At 41.1% G+C, this 23134-nt stretch overlaps 1 protein-coding gene across 4 annotated transcripts in view; it reads left to right on the forward strand.

The window, feature by feature from the left end:
• The window catches only part of chd9 (chromodomain helicase DNA binding protein 9), a 64098-nt gene that overhangs the window by 33292 nt on the left and 7672 nt on the right, over positions 1–23134 (forward strand). For all 4 annotated transcript variants that reach the window (XM_084013864.1, XM_084013863.1, XM_084013866.1 and 1 more), the window contains 25 exons: positions 611–716; positions 2629–2775; positions 3545–3613; positions 3778–3833; positions 4564–4681; positions 5038–5124; positions 5409–5546; positions 6076–6197; positions 8008–8251; positions 10621–10797; positions 10906–11049; positions 12044–12299; positions 12665–12875; positions 15039–15234; positions 15456–15638; positions 16551–16739; positions 16947–17057; positions 17229–17428; positions 17648–17847; positions 17937–18096; positions 21136–21225; positions 21926–22029; positions 22348–22465; positions 22714–22771; positions 22936–22984. In XM_084013864.1, the coding sequence (XP_083869990.1) occupies positions 611–716; positions 2629–2775; positions 3545–3613; positions 3778–3833; positions 4564–4681; positions 5038–5124; positions 5409–5546; positions 6076–6197; positions 8008–8251; positions 10621–10797; positions 10906–11049; positions 12044–12299; positions 12665–12875; positions 15039–15234; positions 15456–15638; positions 16551–16739; positions 16947–17057; positions 17229–17428; positions 17648–17847; positions 17937–18096; positions 21136–21225; positions 21926–22029; positions 22348–22465; positions 22714–22771; positions 22936–22984 (3533 nt within the window). The remainder of the gene's footprint in view (positions 1–610; positions 717–2628; positions 2776–3544; positions 3614–3777; positions 3834–4563; positions 4682–5037; positions 5125–5408; positions 5547–6075; positions 6198–8007; positions 8252–10620; positions 10798–10905; positions 11050–12043; positions 12300–12664; positions 12876–15038; positions 15235–15455; positions 15639–16550; positions 16740–16946; positions 17058–17228; positions 17429–17647; positions 17848–17936; positions 18097–21135; positions 21226–21925; positions 22030–22347; positions 22466–22713; positions 22772–22935; positions 22985–23134) is intronic.

Genomic DNA, 23134 nt, shown 5'->3' on the forward strand with positions numbered 1-23134 from the left:
GCTTAAGCAACACACTGAATTCCTGTCTCCTGCAGCATAGATTTGGAGATGTTAATATGTGCAAACATTTTCTACCATATTTCAGATGGTCCGGCATATAGAGGAAGATTACTACCAGAAATCTTCTTTAGGGTTTGGCAAAAAGCCCTGAGGGTGGACATTGAGTGTGCTGGCCCTCCACTAGCCATTGTTGCATATATGTTGGATTCAAAAATTGCACGCTGACGGCTCCAGAGAGAGATTCGTATGGAATATTAGCTACTGCTGCACATGCATGTTTTTAAAGACAACACAACGAAATGCTGCTTATTAGTTTGTCCCCCATAGTCTCTTAGTGTAAGACTAAAATCTGTATGACGACCAAGCGCTTGAATAATTGTATTGTTTTAGAACTTTTGATATGAACACTGAGGCCATTTGTGCATAAAAATGTACCTGTCAAATACCTAAGAGTGTCTGTGCAGACGGTTATGAATCACCTGGGCGTTGTCAACACAAAATACTCCTACTGATAACAGTGCAGTAAATATCGCTGTATGTACTTTGATCGTGTTTACATTACTCTAGCGTGCACCTCATCATATTCATGGTGTGCTTCTTCCTCCCACAGGAAAATTGTCATCAAAATTGGGAAGAAGAAGAAGCGAAAGCCAGTGTCTTCAGAGGATTCGGATGATGAACCTCCCCCTCGACATGCTTCTAAAGAAGACGACTCTGTAAGATCCAGCATATACACACTCACAAGCTGACACAAGTCACTCTTATTCTAACTGGGGCTTTAATGCTTGGAAATAACATGTAACTGTGAGGGAGTGGTGCTAGTTTGCCTTCATTTGAATGTGTTTTTAATGCCCTACCTTATTCAGATGAGGTGTTGGTGTAATGTAACCTGTGGTGTGTCACACCTCCAGCTTAAAGAAATCAAGTGGAAATCCTGTCTCTTTTTTTCTGTTGCCGTTCCAATACAAGGCATTGAGTGAAGTGGTGTCCTCAGTCTGATTGTTGACACTGCTGCTGAGCCTAGAGGAAGGTTTCACAGATTTTGTTTGAGCCTGGGAGGATTGAATCACCGGTTCATGTGGGGGTCATGCAGTGGGTGGCTATCTCAAGTACACATGCTGATCTGTGTTGATGACGGAGATATGATGGCGACCTCCTCGACGCAGCATTATCTAGGTCAAAGCACCAAGAATAGCACCCTTGCATGCACACACCTAGATTTAACAGTTTGTCATTTAAAAGGGAATGTTGTTGCCACAACAGCCAGTGAATTTGAAATCGTCCAGGGATTTTGTGTTTTATGTTTGTTTGAACATAACACTTAGCTAAATCACACAGTTCTTTTTTTTTTCAAATTCAAATTAGTGATTCTATTTTCTACTTAACACAAAGTACGGCTGTGGAAAATAAGTGATTGCTCACCAGAGGATGACATTTTTTTAATGTACAATGAAACGTACCAGGGGCCGGATATAAAAATACAATGAATCCTAATGAAATGCGCAGAGATGCGTGCTGGCTATTTTCTATGTGATCTGATCAATAATGACGTAGGTGATACACACGTTTATCTTCTATTCTAACACAAACCTGTGCTTCTTTGCTCCCAGCTAAGTCACGTCAGATATCTGCCATGTTAACAGAGACATGTCTGGATGAGTGGGGGGAGGACAACAAGTGACTTTGAATCCTCCTCCGCCCCACCACCTCTCTCTTCTTCCGTTTTGCCTCCTTTCCCGACCATTGCCTATTATATAATGACGCTCATTAATCGGAGCCCCTGGCCTTAATTAAAACAGTCTGCTGATGACTCATTTAGGACGATCCGGTGGAAGAAGTCAAAGTAGCATGACTGACAGCTAGAAAAAAAAAAAACCTTGGCCACCTCTATCTGAAGCCTTTCCATCCTCTGGCCAGCTTGGGTTTGAACATGTGAGGGTATATCTCCATGGGGATATTATGTTCCACACCTAATTAACTTGGCTCAGTGGCATTTATTCCTAATTGACTACATATTATCATTAGGTGTGTGTGTGTGTGTGTGTGTGTGTGTGTGTGTGTGTGTGTGTGTGTGTGTGTGTGTGTGTGTGTGTGTGTGTGTGTGTGTGTGTGTGTGTGTGTGTGTGTGTGTGTGTGTGTGTGTGTGTGTGTGTGTGTGTGTGTGTGTGTGTGTGTGTGTGTGTGTCGCGAGGGGCTGGTGGTTCTGAGGATTTTTTTTTTTTTTTTTTTCAGAATTTCTTCCATGCTTTATTAAACTTTAACAAGGTCATTTATGGGTTATGTTTTTTCATGGGCTTTGGAATAAGGCTCGGTGATCATTCATACATTATTTTGCACAAAAAGTTCTTAATTAAATGAGAAAATGCTCAGTACTGTTCATTTATCAAGCCAGCCCCAACAAACACACCAGTGGAGAATATTCACACACATGATGTTGCATAAGTGTGCAGTAACTAAGCATGAGTGTATGGTACATCAGTCCAGATCAGACCGCCCCCAACTTTAAACGTGGACATTGTCAAGTTATGACAAAAAGGTTTTTTATTTTTCAGTGGTGAGATTGATGCTTGAGTTGACAAATCCCGATCCGTTGAATATTTTTGAAAAAAATGTGTTTTGCTTTTCCAGAAGAGGCGATCAAATCGCCAGGTGAAGAGAAAGAAATACGCTGAAGAGATGGAGGCCAGGTTGTCTGACGACGAGGTCAAGGTTATCGTCAAAGCCAAGAAAGCCAACTCTAGCGGATCCAAGCAGCCTGCTGTTCAACTCTTTGTAGTAAGTAGTTCTGCCTACAGCTATTTAGAAAACATGAAATATACTGTACCACAGTACAGGAAGAGCCACATTGTACTTTTTTTTTTTGGTTTGCAAACAATCCATACAAAGGATATTTTTGTGACAATAATGCGCGTGAATGTTGTTGAAAAATAACTTATTTATAAACTGAAAAACAAGAACACGTTTCATAGAGCAACAGCACAACATGCTCAGTGCAGCACAGCCTGTTCTTTTCCCCAACACATTGTGACGTCCAAACCGGGACCCCTGCGGTATGCCTGTACCAACAGGGAGGATGCATATTCAGTGCCCATTTTTAATAATTTAGATGCAAAGGCAGAGAAATCAGGATTATTGTGACCACGGACAGCTCTGTTCAAACGCATTTTTTTTTTTTTTACAAAACGTACAGGCTGTTTTCTGCCATCTAAATCAGTCATAGTTGTTCAGTTGCGCTGGAGTAGCAATCTCAACCACCTCAAGTTTATTATACAAAATCAAATCACAAATATGCCACCATATGACAGCCTCTAACCACAAGTCCTCTATTCAGATAAGGAGCAAAACGAGTAGACACTTCATGGAGAGCACAGTTTTGTGCACAATGTGTAGTTTTTATTTCCATTTTTTATTATTGCACACTGTGGTGTGTGGGTGTTTTTTTATTATTATTTATTATGAAGTGTCCTGAGGCTTATGCAAATTTCTGCCGTAGGAGAGTATGTAAGTAATATGACATTAAATATTGTGTCCCCTGCATTTATAGGAGAATCCTAGTGAAGAGGATGCTGCTGTTGTCGACAAAATCATGTCTTCTCGTGTCGTCAAGAAGGAGGTAATGAATTGCTGCTTTTTTCTGTTTTGTAGTGATTGTAAAAGATACAGTACATTACTGCACAATTACAGATATTAAATTAAAGATACAATTGCAATTATCTTATTAAAAGAATAAGGCAGTTGATAGTTTGTCGTTAATTCTATATTCTGTCATTTTAACAGGTCTCTCCAGGAGTGGTGGTTGAAGGAGAGGAGTTTTTTGTAAAATACAAAAATTAGTAAGTTCACTTTGGTTTGTTTAATTTAACTGTTAAGCTGAATAACAGCATGAACTATAACTGACATATGCAAAAGAAATGATTGTACAGGCATAATACGCGCAAATAATCACACCCCAGGTTAAGTACGCGTGTGTGATCTGTTCATAGATTGAGTTCCAGACATCACTGTGCCAGTTACACAGAAAAACACACATTTTTAAAACTAACATTGGCTAAAAATAGAAAGCAGATGTCCTGAAGGCTTTGTAAAAGGATGCTGAATAAGAGCTATTTGATTGCACCCGCATGCAAGCTTCTCAGGCATCCTTGGGACAACTTTGGATACTGTGATTACATTTCTCTTCTATGAACTCAGGGCCGTTATTAAAAATCATAGTTAACCTTAGGTTTACTACCACAGCCTTGGAGAAAAATAATTTCTTTTCACTTGACACTTGAGCCGTCATCAGTCAGATCCCATTCATTATGTTTTCAGCCGAATGATGAAAGGTACTGAGACATTAATGTCATGCTAGCATTTGATGAAAAACCAAATATGATGGAGGAGATCAGTGATTTCTGAACAGCGTCAGTATAAAAGACTCTGCAACCGCATCTGTGACCGTACCTGTGACCTCAGCAGTTTCCCCAGATGCTGTTTAGAAGGTGTTTTTCAGGGTTTCTCACCTTAGTCTGAATGTGTTTGTGTGTGTGTGCGTGTCCGTGTGTGTGTGTGCGCGGGTATCAGCTCCTACCTACACTGTGAGTGGGCCACAGAGCAGCAGCTGGTGAAGGACAAGAGGATCCAGCAGAAGATCAAACGTTTCAAGATAAAACAAGCACAGAGGGCACTCTTCTTCGCAGATGTAAGGCTGTGTTCTTGTCCTGTGTTTATTATGTGCACACTAATGTTTGGGTAATTGTTATGAGCAGTTGTGTGTTGTTGTTTTCTTTTCTTTTTTACAATGTATTTATTGCCTCTAAGACTTTAATGTACATGCATTTGAGTGTGTGTGTGCGTGTGTGAATGTTTAATTACATTTTTGTGTTCTGTCTGTGTGGGCGGACACATCTGTGTGCATATATTTGAATCTCTTTGCTCCCTTACTGGATACAGTAGTGATACTTGTCTCAGATTCCAGATGGTGAGTGGGCATTCAGGTTCATTCACTCCTTTTTTTCTCATTTTCTTTCCCTCTTGTCTTTTTTCTGTCACTCTCAGATGGAAGAGGACCCCTTTAACCCTGACTATGTAGAGGTTGACAGAGTGCTGGAGGTGTCGTATTGTGAGGACAAAGACACAGGCGAGGTAAAACTGAATCCTTTTTCCGCTTATTAATCATATCTGTGAGTAGCGTGTGTGTGCGTGTGTTTATTTATATCTACGTGGCTGAACATGTTTTGCTCTTTTTCAGTTTTTTTGTGGTTTCTGTTCCTTTCATAATATTCTCCAGTTTAGTGATGTCTTTGTATCTCAAAAGGGCCCAAGGCCATCCTGACGGGCTTGCTCGCAGCCTTTGTTAATATTATAAAAGCAGAGCTTGGCCTCGTTCTAGCCTTTTTGCAGTGCTAATTCTCCTCTGGCTGCTGCAGGAGGTGGTGTACTACCTGGTGAAGTGGTGCTCTCTGCCTTATGAGGACAGCACCTGGGAGCTGAAGGACGACGTGGATCAGAGCAAGATTGAAGAGTTTGAGCAGCTGCAGGCAGTCAAGCCAGACTCACGCAGGATGGTAAGCCATTCCCACTCACATTCCTCACTTATCACCGAGTTTCCATTTTCCTCTACCGCCCTCATACTGTATACATATATTTGTCTTCTTTTGTTGCTGGTATTCTGAAATGCTGATAAGGGAGTTAAAACAAAATTACGTTTCTTTTGTATAATGATGCAGATTTGTTGTGTAAACTACACATCGGATCACACTTTGCATACATGTTGTTTTCCACCTGTTTCCCAGTATTGATGCAAATGCATGACTGCTTATGGCCATGCGCCTACAATATAACAGGGTTGGTTCCAGAGAGAAAAAACCTCAGAATACAAACACCACCACACCAGTTCTTTTTCTGTTTCCCTATTTGTCTATTTGTAAAATATCAGCACTCACTGGCTTGTTTCATCTTGTTTGTCAAGTTTGCCCCTCATCTATCATTGCCATCATAATTAATGAGATGTTTTTATTCCACATCTAAAATGTACTCGTTGAGTTGATTCCAAACCACTCATTTTCAACTCTCCATATAATATTTCTCACTTAGGAGCGGCCCCCGGCCAATCTGTGGAAGAAGAGAGAACAGTCGAGGGAATACAGGAATGGCAACAGCCTCAGGGACTACCAGCTAGAGGGGGTTAACTGGCTCCTCTTCAACTGGTACAACAGGTCAGTTTTAAATATATTATATGCCTACATGTATACACCTACAGCCTGTTCACACTGAACGGAAGTCATGGGAATGCAATGGAAATAAAGGGCTTATCTGCTCAGGCGGTATTTACCATGTTTTATGCAGATATAAGCAATCATAAACAGACATAATCCATTAATTTGCCAAATAAATCCACAAATTGCTCAAAATCCATACAATGTGAAATGACCCAGCAATGTGGACTGCAAACCAAGGATTGGAAGAGAATAACTAATATATAAAATGAATGTTTCACAATAATTAATGAATGGAAATAAAATCATAATCAGTTCAGTGTGCTCAATCAAGCTACATCACGCATTGGTAACAGCCAGTTGGCCAAACCTAGCAGGAGGCCTTAACAAGTTATAAACAGCGTATTTTGCTTTACTGAAATATCATAACAAATAACTCTAGCAATATAATCAACACTCCTCTGAAAGCTCGCTTGGCTAAGTGCAGTAGTGTGGACTGTACATGTGATGGGAGAAGAATGCACTGTGCATGCAGAGTTTTATTTTATGGGATGCTGGCAGATTATCTGATGGACAAGTGTGCTGCTGTATGTCGTGCATGTTTGCAATTCAGTAAACAGGTAGATAGATAGAAAGATACCATAAGACCTGGTGTTGCTGACTGAACTGAGCTTAACTTCCCCTGGAAGTCTTTCAGAGATGTTCCGACACTTTTGCAACTCTAGACATGCAACTCTGCCACTTTGCAGAGTGAGCTGGCTTCAGTAGCTTAGGCACACTTCTCTACTGGAAGCACAAATTGTAGATTTTAGCATATACATATATACTTCAAGCAAAATGGCAACTCTTACCTACTGAATTTGCTTGTAAACTTTCAGGAATCAAATGGCAATACTAGAGCATATTTATTGATTCAGAGATTTTACATAGGCAAAGTGTGTTTCGAGAGGAGTCCTCTGGGTGCTTTGGGACTGCACATAATGAATAATGAATCGCTTTTCCGGTGTGTGTGTTTGGACCACATTGTGATTTGGCTGTATTCACATTATTTGGCTGGGCCTGCGAAGGGAGTCAGATTTCCTGTCAAGGTGTACACTGCTGCAACAACAATTGCTTTTCTTTGCCCACAATCGCAAAATAAGTGGTGCACACAGTATATCTTGAGTACGACGTGTCAGTGTGCCTGCATTAGTCCTGGGAATTTGCTTTATGGGAGAGCATGCAGGACTTTTTGTATGCCTACGCAGAGAGATTCATCAAAAGTAGAGAGCTGCTTAAGAGGCCAGTGGGAATATCTGCACGTTGCAATTAGCATCAAGACATAATACCCCCACCCACTGGACAGCTGAATAAATGGTTTGCTGGATTACACCACGCAGCAGAGGCAGTAACATTTGCCATTATGTTCGCACCTCTTTGGTCTGTTATTACTGCTGATGATGTCGTTTTCTCCTCCATTGTTCGCTGTTTATTATTTTACTATCATGGGATTTTTGTATTTTCCTTGTTTTTCTTCGTCTTCAGCCCCCCTCCCCCCTTTCTTTTTTATCCCACTACACATTTATTTTGTTTACTTTCAACCAGTGCAAGGGTTACATACACCAGAAATGCTCACTGTGAATATATGCTACTTTGTCTTGATGCTATGGAGACATAACATATCATTCCATAACAGACTGTTAAAACATCCTGGGGGTATAATGTCATTTTCACACAGGTGTCAGTGATTTATAAAGGGTTTATCACCTCTTGTGTCAGGTGCATCTCCACTTTTTCCTCTTCTAACCCTTTTGTTATCTCCATCCGTCAGACGAAACTGCATCCTGGCAGACGAGATGGGCCTCGGAAAGACCATCCAGTCCATCACATTCCTGGAGGAAATCTATCGTGTGGGCATTAAAACGCCATTCCTCATCATTGCTCCGCTCTCCACTATTGCCAACTGGGAGCGTGAGTTCCGTACTTGGACCTATCTCAATGTCATCGTGTACCATGGAAGCATGGTCAGCAGGCAGATGCTCCAACAGTATGAGATGTATTTCAGGGATGCACAGGTAAATGGACAGAGATCTTTTTTTTTTATTATTTTTACGAAAAAAATACATTGGTATAATTAAATATATTGTAGCTGAGATAATTTATAAATCATTGTACATTTCTTGTTAGATGCATATTTCTTCTCTACATTATATACATTTTAGGTTCTCAGATGAAGTTATTGTAGCATTGCAACTACTGCTGTTGTGTGTTTTAAGAATGAAGCATGTTTTCCAACCAAAGTAGTTGTTTTGGCTCGAGAAAAGGAAATCTTTTATTTTTGATGACTCCGTTGTAGATGTGCAGCCAGGCTTTCAGCTCGTCTCGCTCCCCTAACAAACATGGAGTTGCAAGGATGGAGAGGCCTTTTAGTTCATCCTGACATGCCTAATGGTCCCCTTTTTTTTAAAGACAGACAAGCGAGAAAGCGGCATGGCTGTGCTTACCTTCAGACTGGAAAAGCAGTGATTCACTTCGATTAAAATAATCACTATGCCGCTTTTTAGAGAACAGCAGCACTGTGTCGGCAACATGAAGTCCTGAGTAATCTAATGATATGTTTGAAAACAGGAGACCTGCCCTGTATACAACAATTGGAGTTGGATATTGAAAAGCCCGAATGTGATTACCGTGTCTAACACAAAGCCTAGATGCACAGGGACTCTCTAACTAATGCAGGAAACTAATTTACCACAATGTTTCAGAGGAAAAAAGCACCTGTAGCAAGCTGAACGCAGCAGTTGAAGGATTGTGAATATCTCAGAAAAATGTTTTCTGTATGTCTTTGTTGAAAAATGGCTGAAAATATTGAATTTCCGTTACATTAGTCATGTTAAAATATTGTAAAATCTACAAAATATGTACAGTTAAATAGCACTGCTTATTTTGTATAATTGTATTATCTCCGTGATTTCTTGCCGTGTTGGGTAAGAGAACATTTTTCATGAATAAGTGGTTCTAACATAACAAATAAGCAGATTCAAAGAAAGGCACGTGCCCGACCGTAAGTAGGCTTCTACGTAGTTAGTGAGCCTTGGGCAGAGGCTTTCTGTGGTTGGCAGGCCATGTGATGTGTCACAACAGGCAGTTGGAAGCCCTCAGTATTCAGACGAAACCGTAGGAGGAATTAAAGCGAAACAAGAGCAGAACAGAGCGGAGCCGCCACCAGGCTGTCTCCCAGGCAGCCTGTGATGTCACAGCGGCCCCCAAGGGGAGCTCTCTGTCAGCGCCGCTCAGGAGGGAGAGAGAGGGGGAGGGAGAGAGAGAGACTGACTACAGCAGTCGGCTGGCTGTGGGAGGGGGGTTATTGGATAACTGAGTATCCCTTGAGGACTGTTGTCAAGGCAATAGATACAAATCGAGGGGTGGGGTGAAGAAAAGCCTCCGTTGACAAACAAACAAATAAACAAACGGCATAAAGACTCACTAACATGTGTGCACTCAGTTGGCCTGCAAAGTATGAGGAAGATATACAATGTGCATTTACTTTGTTCAATATTGCGATGAATACACATATACGGAAGTGTGCATATTGGCTATACATTTCCTATGTCAGATTTGGTCGCCTTTAATTTCAGAACTGGATAAGAATTTAATATTGTGGTACAATATTACTATACACTATTTTAATAGCAATGTGATTTAATCTCACTGGAAGCTAATCTAAAATGTAAAAAATAAAATCATATTCCTGACATCAAAATACTGAGTAAAGAACAGTCATTATTAGTCTTACTTCTGTCCTCCTGCTTTATCTCAGCCAGCAACTATGCTTACAAGAATTTGTCATACGTGGAAAATTAAGCTAAACTCTTAGACTACATACAGACAGCTATTGTTTTAGCTTGTGTAGCCGAGGGTTACGTTGTGCCTATACTTTATGAAGGTAATAAAATAACACGGAGGCTCCATAGTCTGCGGCTTTATTACTGCAACCTTTTGATTGAGTACTTTCCTTCACTTGTATCGTGTCTACTCTTGTTGAACAGGTGTATTGATAAATTATTGGCTTTATCCTTGGGAAGGTTTTATTACACTTACTTACAATAATGAGCGTAATTGTTGTGGACTAGAAACCGTTAATCTTCACCTCACTTCCTGTCACGGCACAAATATGATTCATTGGTCAGCGTGAGCATTCATTCCCTGGTTGTATTATAGATAGCTTCACAATCAAGAGGTGTGTTTTTAGATTGTCAGAAAAATCTAAAAATAAAGTAAGCTGCCATGTGTTTGCTATCAACAACATAAAGCTAGTAGGTTTCTAATATGAATAGTTACATAGTTGTTTTCTCTCGTTTTTCAATGCATTCTGCATAACAGATTTGGTTTATTGTGCATAGAAACATCCAGCCTATCTGACTATTTGACCTCACTTTGTCTTAAGGGCCGTGTGATACGAGGTGGCTACAGGTTCCAGGCCGTCATCACCACTTTTGAGATGATCCTGGGAGGCTGTCCTGAACTCAACGCCATAGAGTGGCGCTGTGTTATCATCGATGAGGCCCACCGCCTCAAGAACAAGAACTGCAAGCTGCTAGAGGGCTTCAAGCTCATGAACCTGGTACACAAACCATCAACTTACAGAGAGACGCAAATCTAAAAAACAAATTTGACCTATTTTCCATTGAGACTGAAACATACTCTTCTGATGCATGTTGTTGTCTTTCAGGAGCACAAGGTCCTTCTCACGGGTACTCCTCTGCAGAATACAGTGGAGGAGCTCTTCAGCCTGCTCCACTTCCTGGAGCCTGCTCGCTTCCCGTCAGAAACCACCTTCATGCAGGAGTTTGGAGACCTCAAGACTGAGGAGCAGGTGAGTCCTGACATTTATGCGTTTTTGTGATTATTCAGACTTGACTTGTCATGTCACACGATCAGATCAGACAATGTTTCGGGCTTACGGTGCTATTTTTGTCACTTTAATGTTAATAATTGTAAACATTAAAACATATTTTTTCATTGTATGTGAATTATATGAAAGAACCGTCAAATTATTCTTTTTTTAGAGCTGCACAACACACATTGTTGCTCAGATACAATAGATCCTGCTGGTACAGATGGAACCCTTGAAGTGGAGCTTTTTCTAACTAGGCCACAGTGACATTTTGTACAACACACACACACACACACGACATATGGTGGACAACGATAACAGATAATGGGGTATTAAGCTACTCATTGTTGGACAATGTTTTGACAAAATTGCATTTGTGTCATTTTTACTTTCCTTCCACATATTGCTGTTTGGCATTTCATTTTTAGGCAGAAGCACTAAAAAGATGCTCAAAGAAGGACCGCTAAAACATGTTTTGAAGAGTGGCACTCATGCTGAAAGTCAAAATATTTGGAACAGCTCGTACTTAACACTTACTAAATGTAGAAGCTCTTTGTGCCAGTGGGAATGTGATATCCTTTTCATAGTAAAGGTTGCTGCTGCTTGTACTTTTTCAACACGTGATGTAACAGATGTTGGATAACAGCATCCAAGCTTTTTCACTACTAGACCCCCCACAAGTGGAGCAGCTTCCCCCAACCAAACTCGTGATTTGGGAAATGGGGTTCTGCATCAAATGAATGACAAAAATATAATATAATTGGGCATTGGTAGAAAAAAAATATTTATCGATCTTTGCATCTTCGTCACTTGGCCATGAACACCCATGAAGTGAAGGGTACGTTCGTGCGTTTTTACGTAAATTGGAAAGGAACTGCTGCAAACCACCCATACCTGTGTAGTATACAATATACCTTACAGCATTTACTGAATATGATAACTAGAAGTTGTCTCTCATCTTTTGGACCCACAGGTACAGAAGCTTCAGGGCATCCTGAAGCCCATGATGCTGCGTCGGTTGAAGGAGGACGTGGAGAAGAAGTTGGCTCCTAAAGAGGAAACCATCATCGAGGTTGAGCTCACCAACATTCAGAAGAAATACTACCGTGCAATTCTAGAGAAGAACTTCTCTTTCCTGGCGAAAGGAGCCGGCCAGCAAAATATGCCCAACCTGGTCAACACCATGATGGAGCTGAGAAAGTGTTGCAACCACCCCTACCTCATCAAAGGTACCTTTTTATTTCAAAGGGTAAAGATTTAGGTGCTCATTATAATTTGATACATAAAGTGATTGTTCAGACATCAGGCTCAATCGATTTTGGAGACATTGCATATGCAATGAAATGAGTCGAATGTTTTATTTGTTGTTCCCTTTTTTAATTAAACCACAGTTTCTTCTTCAAGGATCCTTTTTAATATATACTCTTAAATGCATAATATACACTTAATATGCTAATTTATTTTAGTAGAGCAGTGAAGCCCAAATCTTCATGCATGTACATGTGACATTTAGGGAAATAGGGCAATACGATCTTGAAGAAAAAGCATGAAAAACTACGTATTGCTGATGTATCCATATTCTTTGTGATGTCAGGGGCAGAAGAGAAGATCCTGGAGGACTTCAGGGAGGTGTACAGCCCCACTGCCATGGACTTTCACTTGCAGGCGATGGTGCAGTCTGCTGGAAAGCTGGTCCTCATCGACAAACTGCTGCCCAAGATGAAGGCCGGAGGGCACAGGGTGCTCATCTTCTCCCAGATGGTGCGCTGCCTGGACATCTTGGAAGACTACCTCATTCAGAGAAGGTAATGGTGACAAACGATGTAGGATTTGTTATTTATAGCTCAGTCTTAAGAACTCCCACACAAGTCTGAAAATTTGATTTTTAACGTAAATCTCTTTCAGATGCATTAAAAAAAAAAATACATTAAGTTACTCCTAGTCACTAAATGGCTTCTGTCATAATCATAAAATCAAGTTTTTATGTTGTTTTTTTTTACCTTATGAAGCTTTTAATTGTTAGCTAGTCACTCGTATCCTCTGGCTTTCTAAGTTCCATTATGATTCAAAGCAAAACACTAAGTGCTGAGATACAACATACTGGAAACACTCAGTAGCTGCTACACATGTTGTAAAGGATGATCTGACTCCTATGGCTGCGAATGTCATGACGGTGTCTCTATAGCGGTGTGTTTTAGCATTCAATACATGATCGCCATTTGCCTGAGAGTAGTTGGCAGCGGTATTAATGACTAGAGAGATATGGAGCCGGGTGTTTATGACATGAGTCAAAAAGAAGTCATCCATCCATCTATTTCCAAATCAATTTAGAGTGTGAGCATTAAAGTGTCCAGTTCATCAAAACTAACTGCTTGTCTGTTGGACTGGAAATACACAAAAATACATAAATCCTGTCAAAGCTTTTTACAGATGGTACAGATGCTTTTTAAATGTACATTTCATTTCACTTTCCTTCAGCATTGTAAGTCTATAACGTGTCAGCTCCAGAAATGGTAATAATTAATCATATTAGTCTCAGTATTTTAGATATTTATATAGTAAATATTTTTATGTTTTAAATGCAAAATGTATGAATTTAGGCCTGTAATTAGAATGAATGAAAAGAAGGAGAAAAAATGCATTGTTGGGCCACCTGCAGAGAACAGGGGAAGCTGATATAGATGGACAGGTGGACAATGATTTGAACTTGTATCATGGCCATAAAGCTTCTATATACAACCTAAGGCTCTGCCAAAGTACATCATTGCTTTCAGAATCAAAGAGCTCTCATTTTTGTGTCCCTCGGTCTGTGTCAGCAGTGTCTTAGGTAATGGCCTAAAAACCCATAAAAAGCTGAATTGCAGTGAGTGGTCAGGAACATTTAGCACGACTATCATGGGGGGAAAGCTTCCTCCTAGCCATGAGGGTTAGAATTTAATGGCATTTAGGAATTTGATGATTACAGATAAGAGTTTGGTTTTCTGGTGCTCAACCTTGTCTTTATCTTTATTTTTATTCTTGTGTCTTCCAATTCAGTTTCCTTTTCCTTACTTTCTCTCTCTGTCTCACTTTATTTCGTTTCTCTCTCTCTCACTGTCATCCTTTCTCTTTTTTCTCTTTTTGTCTATCCATCTAAACTATTGTAAACATGTGAGGTGCTGCGCAGCACAGACATGGTTCAGCAGCAGGTTATAGAAGCCCTCAGGGCTCCTCTACATTTAGACAAGCAGGGCCGTCTGTGAGGCTTCTCCTGACTGGAAGTGGATTACCCCTGGGGTGGTCACAGGGTTGGATCGTGGGAGTGCATGAGAATGGACACAAGGATGAAAGAGCATAACCACTCCTTATAGAAACCATTTTCTTTATCGATCTAGGATTCAGTTTACAGGTGTGGAAGGGAAGGAGAATAAAAGTTGGTTTTGCTGTGAATATCAAACCCAGTCCAGAAGTTATATGGTTGACTTATAAAATTAGTCACTAAACGCTTACTTCACTAAATAAAAACTGCAGGAAAACATAAACGTGATCACTAGTTTGACCTTGAGCTTCAGGTGAAAGTTTATTTACAATAAACAACAGAGTCAGCATTTAGCCAAGTAGGTTATTCACATACAATTATAATTATTATAATAATGATGAAGATAATAATAATACTTATGATGATGATAATAATAATAATAATAATAATAATAATAATAATAATGGAAATAAAAATAGATTATATAAAGAATAGAAATTCTGGTAAAAATATTTTAAAAAAGATACTATAAATAATACTATCAAAAATATATACAATGCAACTCTATATTGAAATTAATTAGCTCTACAGATTAGTGCAGAAAGTGTAAAAAATATTGATCAGTGGATGTGAACCTTCACAGTGACTGTAAGGTAATAAGTCTTGCAGAATAATTCATGTATTCAACAAGTTGTATATATACATCATGGGTATTTTATGTGTGCTGCAGGTACTTGTACGAGCGAATAGATGGACGGGTTCGTGGGAACTTGCGGCAGGCAGCTATAGATCGCTTCAGTAAGCCGGACTCGGAACGATTTGTTTTCCTTCTGTGCACACGAGCTGGTGGACTGGGAATCAACCTCACAGCAGCAGACACCTGCATCATCTTTGACTCAGACTGGAACCCTCAAAACGACCTGCAGGTACAACACACACACAAACACACACACACACACACTCACACACACACACACAAACACACACACACACACACAAACACACACACACACACACACAGAGACTCACTTAGCAGTGGATGCAATAAGTAGTTACAATAATTTATGATCAGATGACACTTAGGTCAAATGAAAGCTTCTATTCCTAAGTGTAGTGCATTAACAAACTTTGTTCCTGCCCTTCACAGGCCCAGGCACGTTGCCATCGGATCGGTCAGAACAAGGCAGTGAAGGTGTACCGTCTGATCACCAGGAACTCATACGAGCGAGAAATGTTTGATCGGGCCAGCCTCAAGCTGGGTCTGGACAAAGCAGTGTTGCAGAGCATGAGTGGCCGAGACAACAGCCTGGGAGGAGGCGTCGGCGGAGGGGTACGTTTAAGAATTGTCCAAATGGTCTGGAATAGGAATGGGGAAATAAATAATTTAGTCGTATAAGTTATGTTCAGTTCATTTTCAAAGTGAGGTGCTTGTTTACAGACTGTGCTTGTGTTAAAACATTTTTTTTAAATAACTCAATTTCACAAGGGGCGCCCAGCTAGACGTCAAATTGTTTCAGTTCAACTATCTCATCATCAAATTATTATGAAAGCAAGAAGGAAACAGCAGAAGCCTGGTCCGGCACTGAAATTACTTTTTTAAGAAAGGACTCATTTCACAGAACACAATTACAGGCATGTTTCTGACACTCACTAACCCAGACTTTTCTTTTGCTGGCAAATGAGAATGAGGGAAGTTATAAAAATATAAGGCTAAAAATGTATCATTTTTGTCTCTCCAACAATAATAAAAATCAACATTTTCTGATTATCAGAATTATATCAGAGGAACACTGTAACAGATGGCGGACGCCAACCAAGATGCCAAGCAAAGAAGAAGAACTGTTGTCACAAACCCTAAAACTTGGAGCTCTCTCTTAAAATTTCCACATGAAGTGCAACCGATCCTATTAGAGTCTAATCTCGTTGTGAGGGAGTGTGTCAACAGTGTGTGAAGTGTGTAGGCGGATGTTTTGCTGCAGTCGGTGTCCTCTTGAGAATTATCAGAAGTATAAGGAGGTTGAACGATTAGCGAGTCTCCTCATCCGGTTTCACTGAACATATTTGCATTTTAAACATCTGCAGGGGTTAGATACGGGGCTACCGCTGCTGGGTGGTTCTTATTTGTGCTGTATATTATGTCATATTATTTTCCATACTGTTCCAAGTCTTTAATCGTTTGTTTGTATTTGTTGTAAATAATTTCTTGACCCTAAACGTCCATGTCCTTGTTTGTACTTCTCAGGCAGCGCAGCAGCAGCAGCTGTCTAAGAAGGAGATCGAGGATCTACTGCGACGTGGTGCGTACGGGGCCATCATGGATGAGGAGGATGAAGGGGCCAAATTCTGTGAGGAGGACATCGATCAGATTCTCCAACGCAGGACGAAGACCATCACCATCGAGTCTGAGGGACGAGGATCCACCTTTGCAAAGGTGAATAAAAAACACTAAATGATGTAGATCCAAACTTTATTAACCGGCTTTAAATAGCCATGTAATTAGTGGCAGCTACATTTAACATTTTACAGGTCACTGGCTGTTTTTTTTTTGTTTTTTTTTTCCATTCCTTGTATGATGTATCATGGCTGTTCCTGGTTTAATATGATTATGGTTTGATATGATTCTGCTGTCTGCTTTCAGGCCAGTTTTGTGGCGTCCGGAAACCGCACAGACATCTCTCTGGATGACCCCAACTTCTGGGACAAATGGGCCAAAAAGGCTGACATTGATATGGAAATGGCCAACGGCAGAGTATGTGCTTCACTACAAATCATTCAAATATATAGTGCATAATTAAGGACCTTTCTCACAAAGTAATAATGGTTGGACATCCAGAAGGGTTGCAGCCTTCCTTTATCTGTGTGTGTATAGACCTTGAAAAAGCCCTTGACGCTTTATTTGCCCTCCGTTCCCTCGCTACAGAACAGCTTGGTGATCGACACCCCCCGCGTCCGAAAGCAGACGAGGCCGTTCAGTGCCACCAAGGACGAGTTGGCGGAGCTTTCCGAGGGCAACAGCGACAGTGATGACACTAAACCTAAACACAGGCGAAACCACGACCGCCTCAATAGCTACGGACGCACAGAGTGCTTCAGAGTAGAGAAGAACCTGCTTGTTTATGGGTAAGACTATTCAAATAGTCCAAGGCTTTTACAGCAACTGTGTTGATTTCAGCTGAACTTGTTAAACAGAAATAATGTTTGTGACTAATGCTGGCTCTATAGAAATTACATCATCACTGGAATAGTTTCACAATTAAAGTTTCCTTTCAAGCTTAGCAGGTGATACTCAAAATCCGAGCCCACTTTTCTTTAATGTGGCTTTTCCCGTATGTTGTCCAGGTGGGGTCGTTGGAAAGATATTCTCAACCATGGGCGTTTTAAGAAGCAGCTGACAGAGAGGGATGTGGAGTCTATCTGCAGGGCCCTGCTGTCTTACTGCCTGGTCCATTACCGTGGGGATGACAAGATCAAAAGCTTCATGTGGGACCTGATCGCCCCTTCAGAGGACGGACGCACCAAGGAGCTGCAGAATCATCTCGGTGAGTCTCCGGACCTTCCAGCCTACATTTGAACTCATCTTAATATATAAACTGCACATGTGACTTTCATCCTCCTCTTGTCCCACTAGGTTTGTCTGCTCCGGTTCCTCGGGGCAGGAAAGGTAAAAAGATGAAGACCCAATCCAGCTCTTTTGACATCCACAAAGCTGAGTGGCTTAGGAAACACAACCCAGAGCACATGCTTCAGGATGACGGCTACAAGAAACACCTCAAACACCACTGCAACAAGTAGGTGTTTCAGTATATGTTATGTATTCCCTTGACTTTTTAAAATTGATTGAGGAGATATCTTATATGCAAGCATTTAACATGCTAACAGTGCACATGGTGACTAATAGTATTGTTTGGTGTTCCTGTCTGTGTTTAAACCGTCATGCTGTTATAGCAACTGGCAGGTGGTTATTCTCTTCTAGTGCAGATTTATTTTAAAAAGAATAAAGCCTAAGTATTTGAAAATCCAGTTTGCACATGGCTAAAATTTTTAACTGGGGCACCTCCAAGCCACAATAATTAGGAGGCAATAAAATGTCTATTGAAGCAGACAGTCGACTGATTCATTAACGGACGTGCATTACATCAAGACCAGCTGACTGATAGGATCCTTAATGAGACTTCAGCCCAGCTAATGGCTGTCATAGATGTCTCTTATTTACAGACAGAGGGGGGAAAGATGGCTGCTATCAAAACATGGGCCGCTGAGATATAAAGCGGAATAGATGGCTGTTTCATTTTAAAGGGGGGGCTTGTGTCTGTAGGGGCTTTTGGACGCAGAGCGCTGCAGCTTCCATAGAAAGTTCTCCATTGTTCCCCGGTACAGTTGTGCTGAATCCATGGATTGTCTGATATGTGACACGCCAGGCAAATGGGGACACACAGTCAGCAGGGTTTGCTGACTTCTGTGTTTTCACTTGGAGGACCTGGAATGTGACTGGTGGGGGTTGGGTGGGGGGGGGTCACTGGCTTCCTTAACAGGACCGTAAATGTAGGCCTCGTGAACAAGAATGGAAATTACAAGAAGTAGTGGGAATTATTCTGGAAGTTTCCCGAAGTCTTGATAAGTGTCATGTCAAATCTGATCAGCATGGAAGTTGTGTATTTCTGGTACATCTGTTTGTTTGTTTTTATTGTAAAAATATCAAATATATCCTTTAATGCATAATGGAGTAAAGATGTGAAACTGTGATGACCAAATCTGCTTTGGCATGAAGGACTAGGTTTAGATGAAGCCACATAAAATGTTCATGGTGTTTGTGTGTTTTGAATCAGAATAACATCTGTGACTCAGTATCTTCCCGTCGTGCCGGTTTTTGATGGATTGTTTTCCGCGAAAAGACTATGAGGGATTCTATTCATGCCATTCATGTCATGCATACTTGGCTTATTTGCTTGTGAACGACTGTTTATGATGGCGCTGAGATCCTCTGCAGCCTCTCTCTCGACTGAACCACATCACACACACATACTGAGTAACAAAGGCTTGGAAGGAGAGTGATGAAGGGCTGTGCTGACAGGCAGCGGAAGCAGCAGCTGCTCCTGGGCGCGTCCAGTCACACAGGAGGATCGAGGGTGGAGGAGGAAAGGGAGGAAGTTGAAGACTTTGATTTAACAGAGCTACAAGTCCAGACCAGTCACCACCGACATCCATCACTCAGACAGACAGACACGCAGACAGACCTGCAGGTTTTCCTTGTCCTGTCAGTGCATCAGGGAAGGATTCGGGGCTCATTCATTATTATAATAATAATAAAAAAAATGTATGTATGTATGTGTGTGTATGTGTATATATATATATATAGCTGAAATACTGTGTGAAGAAGATGGAATGCCTGGCATGCTATATTTCAGAGTGGCAGTCCACAACTCTCACAGAGCTCTTAGTAGAAGAGCGGTGCTGTAGAGAAGCCTTGGCAGGAACAGAGGCCACAGGTTTACGCGAGGTTATAGATATATTTTTATATATATATATATATATATATATATATATATATATAGTTGCTGTAAATAGAAAGTACAAAGTTAGAGATCTTCCACTCCATGTTCTTATGAAACTTTCAGTGTTCAGACATGAGTATTCTGGCAACAGGTGCTTGACAATTGTGCTGCACTATTGTGCTTTTAATAGTGGGACAAATATTATATTTGTCTTTGATCTAATCGGTTTCAATACATTTCCTATTTAATATGGGTGTTTTAGGGGCTTCCTTCAGAAGAGCTGGATCTGTCAATTTGGATGTCACCTAAATTTCACTGCTCATTTGGCAATGTGATTGGAGAATACTGTATCCTCTGGGATGTAACCATTCTGTAAAGAGTAATTGTAGGACAGCTAATAACCCCACAGAGAATTGTGCCCCAATGCCAGAAATCCTTGAAACGTCTGCGCCGCATTCTTTTCCTCCAAGAGCCAGAATCACACAATGGAATTTCAAATAATGTTGTGTTTAGACAAAATCCTTACACAGAACGCCTTCTGCATCAAGCAAAAAATGTCAAGGCATGCCAGGCGTTACAGCCTGGCACACCAGCCCACCACAGTTTCCCACCACTTCACTGTGTCCTCGCTCAAAAGCTTTCGCTGGCTGTGATGTGTGATCATGCATCACAGAGCTAATGTCTCCCCTGTGAGTCAGCCTCTCGCTACCTTGTCAGCTTCGACTTCCCAGCCTTCATCTACTGCCAGAACACGACCACATGTCGACTGGAGAGAGACTGTTGTCTGTTCATTCGGTCCTCAGGGGGGGGGGGGATCCGCAGCTACCCATGACTCCCTGTGTGGTCTATACATTAATCGACTTTTAGTGAAACTATAATTCATGATCAGGCTTAGTGTGTGTATACCTGCTCTGTGGCAGGCCTGTACAGCTAATGATTTATAGCTGTAGAAAAAAGAATAATTTCATTAGAGTGTGTGGTGTTTGTGTGAAAGGATAGGACAAGCACTATACAGTACAATTTTAGGATTACGGCTGTCACACATTTCACTCTTTTGCATTGTGTTCAACAGGTTGCTGTGTGTGTGTGTGTGTGTGTGTGTGTGTGTGTGTGTGTGTGTGTGTGTGTGTGTGTGTGTGTGTGTGTGTGTGTGTGTGTGTGTGTGTGTGTGTGTGTGTGTGTGTGTGTGTGTGTGTGTGTGTGTGTGTGTGTGTGTGTGTGTGTGTGTGTGTGTGTGTGTGTGTGTGTGTGTGTGTGTGTGTTCGTTCGTTCTGCTCGCTCAGCGTTTGTGCATGGTCAGGGCTTTGTTGTGACCGGTGGGTTTTCTCTTTGCAGGGTGCTGCTCAGGGTCAGAATGCTCTACTACCTGAAACAAGAGGTGATAGGAAGCCAGGCCCAGACTGTGCTAGACGGCGTGGACTCCAGGTGAGGCTGACGTTACCTTACTTTCACTTTCTGTTTTTATAAAAAAAAAAAAAAAAATCCTATACAAAGGTGACTGCTTTCAAACGCATCACTTTATTTAACAAATATAATACAGTGGATGTTACAAAACACCCTGTCTAGTTTGTAGAAATCCTGACCTGCTCAGATAATAGAAAAGCTGGATCAGATGGATTAAGCAGCTTTAATACACTATATACCCGTGCATAGGTGTCCATTTGCAACAGTGGAGTTTCTGTATCAAGGTGAAATAACTGCCCCGTAGATATTTCTCCTTGAATAGCGAGTGTGATCTTAAGCATATGGTACCAACCTGTTGATGGAAGAAACAACTGATCAGCCAAATGATTAAGAAGGTTGTAGAGCTCCTCCTGCTGGTGAAAGATGGGACATTTTATCTCCTGTTTGCTGTTATACAGCACGGTTGAAAATGGTTAATAAAAAATACACTGTTAATGAGAAAATCAGCACAGGAAGTTAAAGAAGAGTTTGATTGTCTCAATCACTTCAGAAGTTGTTTCACAGTAAAAGCCCTTAATGGGGAGCTATGTGTTGTATTAACACCAAATTCATACAACAAATTGGAGCATATTTAGAAAAAGGTCAGTAAATGAACCAAATCTATAATAAATCCCCCACATACTATCTGTCTAAACCTCCTCCTCCTCCTCCTCCTCTTCAGTGAGATAAAAATCTGGGTGCCAGACCCTGACCATTCGGAGCTGCCAGCCTTGTGGTGGGATGCCATCTGTGACAAGTGTCTGCTGCTGGGTGTCTATAAGCATGGTAAGAAACCTCAGCTCCTACTGTGACTCGTTTAGATGAATAAAATAATCCAAATGAGAAACGTGTGCTCTAGAGTTAGTCTCGACTATACCTTTTAAAAGCATCTGTTTTACTTGCTTTACAGTACTTACCTATACAACAGCATTTAAAATTATTCAAAGAATTGTTTTGAAAGTTAAACATTATTTTGCTTCACCATTTTCCGTTGGCACCAGGTGTTTGTGGGAAATCATCCAGCCTGTGTCGCTATCTAAGAGTTTCAATGCATTGCCCTTTTGCTAACTTTTGGTATTTGCTTATCCTGCTGTGCCCTCGCAGGTTATGAGAAGTACAACACTGTCCGTGCAGACCCGACCCTGTGCTTCCTAGAGCGCGTTGGGCGACCGGATGAGAAGGCCATCGCTGCCGAACAGAGAGGCAACGATTTCATGGATGGGTCGGTACAAACTTTATGTGGTCCTTTTGTTTTAATGTGCTGTGTGTTTGCGTGTTTGCGTTTGCGCGTGTGTGCGTGTGTGCGTGTGTGTGTGTGTGTGTGTGTGTGTGTGTGTGTGTGTGTGTGTGTGTGTGTGTGTGTGTGTGTGTGTGTGTGTGTGTGTGTGTGTGTGTGTGTGTGTGTGTGTGTGTGTGTGTGTGTGTGTGTATTAACAATAATAATGACACAAACTTTAAATGCGTGTGTAGGGATGTGGATGACCCAGAGTACAAGCCAGCTCCAGCCCTGCTGAAGGATGATATGGAGGTAAGACCACGTTGGCCCTGTGATAAAGCATATTAATCGGACTCGTGGAGGGAATTAGCCCCTTTGTGTATTTAAGATAATTTGTGATTTATTATGAAATTGCATCACAGTCTGTGTTTATGACGGGATAAAACATACTCAAACCACACTGTCTCCTCATGCAGGATGATGCCTCTTCTCCTGGAGACTTGGTTGTCACTGACAATGCCGGAGGTGAGTATTAGATGCTCTTAATCCACAGTGGATTATCATTACTGTGATGATTATAAATACAGGCTTCCCACAGATGGCAGAAATCTGGAAAATGTGTGAAATTTTATATTAGAATGAAAATGACACATGCATGACATGCTTCCTACAAGA

Source organism: Eutrigla gurnardus, assembly GCF_963514095.1.
Source record: "Eutrigla gurnardus genome assembly, chromosome: 1".
NCBI lineage: Eukaryota > Metazoa > Chordata > Actinopteri > Perciformes > Triglidae > Eutrigla > Eutrigla gurnardus.